The sequence below is a fragment of the Seriola dumerili genome, unplaced genomic scaffold (assembly GCF_002260705.1).
Source record: "Seriola dumerili isolate Sdu_G_001 unplaced genomic scaffold, Sdu_1.0 BDQW01000567.1, whole genome shotgun sequence".
Lineage (NCBI taxonomy): Eukaryota > Metazoa > Chordata > Actinopteri > Carangiformes > Carangidae > Seriola > Seriola dumerili.
Genome location: NW_019174822.1, coordinates 8,232 through 15,084, shown reverse-complemented (window position 1 = coordinate 15,084; position 6,853 = coordinate 8,232). Strand labels below are relative to the sequence as shown.

The following is a 6,853-nucleotide window of genomic DNA, read 5'->3' as shown; positions in this document are numbered from 1 at the left end:
CCTCCCGCCCCCCCCCCCCCCCCCCCCCCTCTGAACAGCTGACAGCAGAAGAAGAAGGCCAGCTGATCTATTTATAGCAGAGTCCCTCAGAGTCTCAGACCCGATCTGTCACAGTCCTGCGGTCCTCCAGACCTTCGTCATGCCCGGCAGCCAGGCCCGGTCCCGGGCCAGAGACCGGAACAACGTCCTGAACCGGCCCGAGTTCATGTCCCTGAACCAGCCCCCCCGCAGGGAACAGGGGCCAGGGGAGGGGCGGGGGGGCGGTGGTCCGAAGAGAGCCACGTTCAGACAGCAGAGTCAGCAGGAGGACACAGGACTGAGGTAAGACTCAGAGGCTCCGCCCACTGACATCACAGCTCACATTTAGAGTCCAAACAGACCCGGGTCTCTGGTCCTGGTCCTAGTCCAAACTCCCAGCAGAAACTGGTTCCACTTCAGGTTTCAGGTAGAGCAGGTCACATGTTTCAGCCGGTATCAATGAGACCATGTGACCATGTGACCATGAGAACAGGTTCCCTCCTCCTGGTCTAGGAGTCTCAGTCTGTCCACAGATCTGGTCCTGTAGTGGTTTTCACCTGAGCTAAACACTGACTCAGAGCTGGGACCACCTCTGTCCTGTCTGTCTGTCCTCAGGGGGTCCAGGGACTCCTCAGAGGGGGGTCCAGCAGCTGATGGGGGGGTGAAGGACGGGTCTCGTTGGCCGGAGCAGGACTGCATGCAGCTGAACCCGTCATTTCGAGGCATTGCCATCAACTCTCTGCTCGCCATCGACATCAGCCTGTCGAAGCGCCTGGGTGTGTGTGCCCGGCCCCACGGCCCCGGGGCCCCGCTCCGCTCCATGGTGACCCTGCTGGCCCTCAGCGGACATGCCCTGCCGTGGCTTTTCGGGACTCTGATCTGTCTGTGGAGGAGCAATACACTGGCCGGACAGGAAGTCCTGGTCAACCTGCTGCTGGGTGAGACACCGGGACCAGGACCAGGTTCTTGATTCCATTAAGGAAAACTAATCCTTGAATAAAGTGTTATTATGATCTGAGAGGAAGCGCTGACACCTGCAGGTAAAATCAGGTGTAGTGATATCATCAAATGAAATGTAAGCAAACCAGAACAGAAACAGTAGAAATCATTTTAGGATAAACTGTGAACAAGAAGATGAATTATCTGAACACATTCATAATAAGGGTTACAGCAAGTTAGCTCATATTAGCATGTCTACTGTAGCCATCACTAATGAAAACAGACATGTAACATTATGACCCATCAAGTTACTGACACATGGAGAAGAAAAACCAGTTCAGGTCCAGACTGGAGCCTTTAGCAGCTCATAGGGTTCTCCTCTCATAAACCAGACCAGTATCAGCTCCATGGTCGGACTGGGACAGAAATTCAGTCTCTGGGACTGGCCGTACCAATGACACTGATGGAGCCATTACCCCTCAGTCCAGAGGGGGCGTGGCTTTGTTCTCTGCTCAGGACGCCATTACTCCACTATATCTTTACATAGAAAGTAGTTTTTTGCTGCTTTGTTAATGTTTAAAATCTAATTGACAGAAACTTTAAAGTGTCAGACTGCAGAGAGGAGAGAGAGGAAAGAGGAGTAGTTGAGGTCTCATTAAATGTTCATTTATTATCATGAAATATTGATTAGTTTAGTTATTGATTAGTTGAGTTTAGAACAGTGTGTGGATCATTATTTCTCCTCATGTTATTCTGAGCTCTGTGATGAAGAAGAGAGCAACAGCTTCATCTCTGTCAGGATCCTGTAGCATTTAAAGAATCTGTGTTCAGTTCAAATGAAGCTCTAATAGTTATTATGTTTTAAAACCATCCTGTAGGAATGGTGACTCTGTGTTTCCAGGGATCTGATTGGTCAGTAGTTTGGCTGTTGACAGGTTTTGATCTGATCCAGAGCAGGATAGGAGTTCAGCCTCAGTTACCACGGTGATTTACCTGTTAACAAGAGGACCACCGTTGTAGGACGGAAAATATCAAAGTATTTTTGGTGCAAAACAGCTGAGCACCTGTGACAGTGGAATTAGTAGTTGTATAAAATAGACACGTGTATCAGTAAATTTGAAATCACAGAGAAAAAATGCTCAAGGAATCGTACTCCACAATGTGGCACAAAACACATTCACACACCTGTATTAAATAATGTGAAGTCATGGACAAAATTCTCATGTCTGCAAATCAGAATATGAATTCATGCAATGAGAGTTTTGACCTCAAATTTACTGATACACATATATCTATTTTATACAACTACTTATTCCCCTATCACAAGTGCTCAGTTGTTTTGCACCAAAAGTACAGACCTCTGATAGATGAGTGGTTACTGAGCATGACCCCTCCCCACTCTCTCTCCCTGCTCTAAAATACAGGCATTAAATGACCCAAAAACAAATTTAAAGGACTTAAATGTAAGTTTTACTAATGCTACATAGCTAACGTTAGCATTAGCAGCTGTTTACTTACCAGTATAGAAGAAACATTGTGAGCTTAGCATCAAACTTCATTCCTTTACTCACCAACAGCCAATGCTAACAATGCTAACTTCTTTTTCTTCTGCTGAAGTTAGCATGCTAACCAACTGACCCCGGCCCATCTCATCACTGTCTCCAGTCTGAAGACGTAGCTGCTCAGAGAACACGTTATAACCTGTTGACTTGTAAACACGATGGCTGAAGCTCAAGACTGAATAGCTTCTAATGCTAATGTTAGCTATGTAACATTAGCAAAAACTTGAACATAACTCCCTTAAAGGAGTGAGACACGTCTGATGAGTCTGGACCCTCAGACCTGTTCAGTCCTGGTTTTAACACCTGTCTCAGGTGTGGACTCACTGAGATCTGATCCCTGTGTCTGTGTCCAGCTCTGATCCTGGATTTGATGACAGTCGCCGGGATGCAGAAGTTGGTCAAACGCAGAGGACCCTGGGATTTCCCTCCAGGGCTTTTGGACTACATCGCCATGGATACATATTCTTTCCCAGCAGCCCACGCCAGCCGAGCCGTCATGGTGTCCAAGTTCCTGCTGAACCACCTGGTGCTGGCGGTCAGTGGATTTGTCCTCATTATTCACCTGTACAGTCCCGTCCATTCCTACCTGTCCAGTCCAGTCCTACCTGTCCCGTCCTGGCCAGTCTTACCTGTGTAGTTCTGTCCTACCTGTCCCGTCCTGGCCAGTCTTACCTGTGCAGTTCTGTCCTACCTGTCCCGTCCCATCCAGTCCTGTCCTACCTGTCCTGTCCAGTCCTACCTGTTCTGTCCAATACAATAATATAAAGTAAGAACTCTTCAAAGAGCAGATGAGTCACTTTATGTTTTTAGTCCAGCTGAACTAATGATTTTTTTTATTTATGACTTTATAAACTAAATGTATTAATTATTAAAAATAGTTATTTTTTGTTGAATGATGCTCTCAATTATTGTTTTATTTACCCCCCCCCCCTTTTGTTGCAACAAAGAATGGGCATATTTAATTTGTCACATATTTAATTTGTGATGCACACGAGCCACCTGTATAGTGGGCGTGGTTAATAAAAAGTCCTCCTGCACGCAGCTGAGGCTAGTTGTTGCAGTGTGAGTGCTATGCCAAGCAGCAGAGCGTCTCTCGTTTTTCTTTTACGCTTTCTTTTGCTCCATGTTCGGTTCTGTCGCGGTTCACAACGCAAAGCCGCTGTACAGGATGCTCTGTCAACAATTTTAATTGAAGTCAGTTTGATAAATGATAAAGTATTTAACATGTGTCAGACGTTTCAACATTAAATAAAAAAATAAAGTTTGAAACACTTTGAATTGATTATTGATCTGGTTTTATTCACTGAACTGAATTTATGAACCAACCTCAAATTTAATCTTCTTCATGACAGATTTGATCTCAGTTCAACTGTCCATCAGTTTAGATGAAGTGCCACCGCTCACTCAGTGATCACTCATGGTACTGCACCAAAATCATTTCCCTGTGACCACAACCAACCAACCAACCACTGATGGTGGGAGTGGTCAGAGGTGACCCACCAGAGGGGACGGAGAAACAACCAAACCTCAGACCTGGTTTAAAGACCCGGATCACTGTAGTTTGGTCTGGATGAGTTAGTCCTGATCAGTTGTTCTCTTGTTGTCCTCCAGGTGCCCCTGAGGATCCTGCTCTACCTGTGGGCCTTCCTGGTGGGCGTGTCTCGGGTGCTGCTGGGTAAACATCACCTGTCGGATGTAGGATGTGGATTTGCTCTCGGCTTCCTGCACTTCACTCTGGTGGAGTCTGTTTGGCTGGACTCTGCTACCTGCCAGACCCTCATCTCCATTGGCACGCTCCGCTGGATTCTGCTGGTTTAGAACCAGTTCCTGCTGGTTTATACTGGTTCAGATTGGAATAAGACCAGTTTGGACTGGTTTTTGACTAGTCCTTTTAGATTCTTCTACCTACCAGATCCTCACGTCCATCAGCATGCTGTGCTGGACTCCACCGGTTTAGACTGGACACTACACTTTTTTAAACTGGTTTGGACCAGTATGAACTGGTCTGTACTGGGTTGGATTGGTGTAAGACTGCTAAAATAATCCTGTCTCAGTCCAGTGTGGACTGGTCTGAACTGGTCCTACTAAATTCTGGTTCCTGGCAGATTTCACCTTCAACAGCAAGCTGGACCCGACTTGTTTGGACTGATTTAGAAAACTTTAAGGCTGCTGTAGTCCACCTGGGACTGGACTGGTTTGATCTGGACTGGACTGGTCCTGCTGTGCTGTGTTTCCTCACAGACACATTAAGATTTCTGCAGGAACCTGTTCAGAGTCCTGATCCCGATGTCCCTGCTTCAGGCTGTGGTTTGGTTGATTTGGTTGCCTGAAGGACTTGGTCTCTGACGTGGTTTTAGTTTAGAATCTGAGTGTGTGTGTCAGGTGTGTGTTGCTGGTATTGGTGTCTCAGGTACTGAACAGAACCGGTCTCAGGACCATCCTGTTTTCAGGGCTCTCACTGAGCAGTTCCTCAAAAACAAAATGACGATTTAATCAGTTTGATGTTTGTTTGTTTGTTTGTTTGTTTCCCACGAGTCTGGTCCAGGTATCTAACATCTTTTATTCTCCTGTGGTTGTCATGGCAACAAAAACAAAGATACGTCTGAGGCGACAGCTCATTCTTGACCTTTGGCAAAACAATCTTCACTCAAGGTCAACTTACTGTTTCCAGAGCTTTTGCCCACGTCTGTCAGTCTTAATCAGTGAATCTTTTTTTCGTCTGTCCATGTTTGAATATAAAAACTAAACTGATGAAACTTTGAAGAATTGAAGAGTTTGTTGTCATGTTAAAAAACAACAACAACAAACAACAACAAAAACAAGCTGAACTCATGAAGAAAACATCGTCACATTAACGTTATTTTATTTTCCTCTGAACACTTTTTTTGACTAAAACCAAAATGTCTTCACTTGATTTAAACCAAAACCAGAATCTGGTTCAGATGTGAACCAGTCTCACAGGAACTCAGATCTGGACCAGGAACCAGTGGGAGCTTTGATCTCATGATCACAGGTAACTCGTTTATGGTGGCAGGCTGAAAGCTCTGGAAAAAGCTAGTAAGTGTCCCTTTGGTGAAGCTGATTTTGTCAGTTTAAATCATTTATTTTATTTTTTCAGCTGCTTGTGTTTAAACAGATTGATGGGAAAATGTGATTATAATAATATATATAATATTGATTATTATAATATAATATTGACTGACATCACTCAGGTGTTGTTAAAAAAATGAACATCTGGGTTTGACTGTTTGCTTCAAGTGTGATCAGCTGATGTGGTGATGATGTAAAATCAGCTGTTTTCTGATGGAACTTGACCTGAACTCAGATCTATGCATCTGTTTTAATGAACTGAATAAAAACTGTTTTTACTCCACAGTAACTCAATCTCACTTTGTCCTATTTTACACATGAATATGATGTGTTCACTCTCTCCTGTTTCTTTAGGTTTCACTCAGTTTCATCAGTTGGTGTAAGAGTTGTTTGTATTTTCGGTTACAATAAGACGACCCTTATAAAAGACTAAACAACTAAATTATGAACGTATAAACAGTTATTATTATTATTGTTATTATTATTATTATTACGTTTTTATGATATTTTGATGCCATACTATACTTTTTTTTACTTTTGATGACGTTATAACGTTTTTGATGCCTTATTTATACTAGGACATTTCTATGATATATGATGTTTTTGACTTTTCATGCCTCATTTTACTATGATGATATATGACTTTTTATACAATTTAATCTTCATGACTTTCTACGACTTTTTACATATACAATGATGATTTTATGACTTTTGATGTCTAACTATACTATGACAATTTCTTGACTTTTTATACAATTTCATATCCATGAATTTTCATAACTTGCTATACAATGACGTTTTTGTGTCTTTTTATGCCTTACTATAATATGATGATATCTGACTTTTTATTCAATTTTGTCCTGGTCCTGGTCCTGTTATTCCTGTTCCTGTTAGTCCAGGTCCTGTTGGTCCTGGTCCTGGTCCTGTTATTCCTGTACCTGGTCCTTTTAGTCCTGGTCCTCTTAGTCCAGTTCCAGATCTAGGTCCAGGTTCTGGTTCTGGTTCTAGTTCCGGTTAGTCCTAAACCTGGCCCTGTTATTCCTGTTCCTGTTAGTCTTGTTCCTGCTGGTCCTGTGTATTTCTGTTCCTGTTAGTCCAGGTCCTGTTGGTCCTGGGCCTGGTGCTATGCTGTGACTTTTTACTGACTTTTTTTGCCTTACTATACTATAACTTTATATGGCTTACTATGCGTTTACTTTTTTATTTCATTTTATGCCTTACTATCCTACAAGTGTATATGACTT

The 6,853-nt window shown here is 43.3% G+C and overlaps 1 protein-coding gene across 1 annotated transcript; it reads left to right on the top strand.

Annotated features, from left to right (window-relative positions):
• Window positions 1-139: 139 nt before the first annotated feature.
• Window positions 140-5,832, top strand: plpp7 (phospholipid phosphatase 7 (inactive)). The gene is made up of 4 exons (XM_022764752.1): window positions 140-282; window positions 643-956; window positions 2,873-3,054; window positions 4,131-5,832. Exons 1-4 carry the CDS (start codon window positions 140-142, stop codon window positions 4,335-4,337), a joined length of 846 nt encoding a protein of 281 aa, XP_022620473.1. The 3' UTR covers window positions 4,338-5,832.
• The last annotated feature ends 1,021 nt before the right edge of the window (window positions 5,833-6,853 follow it).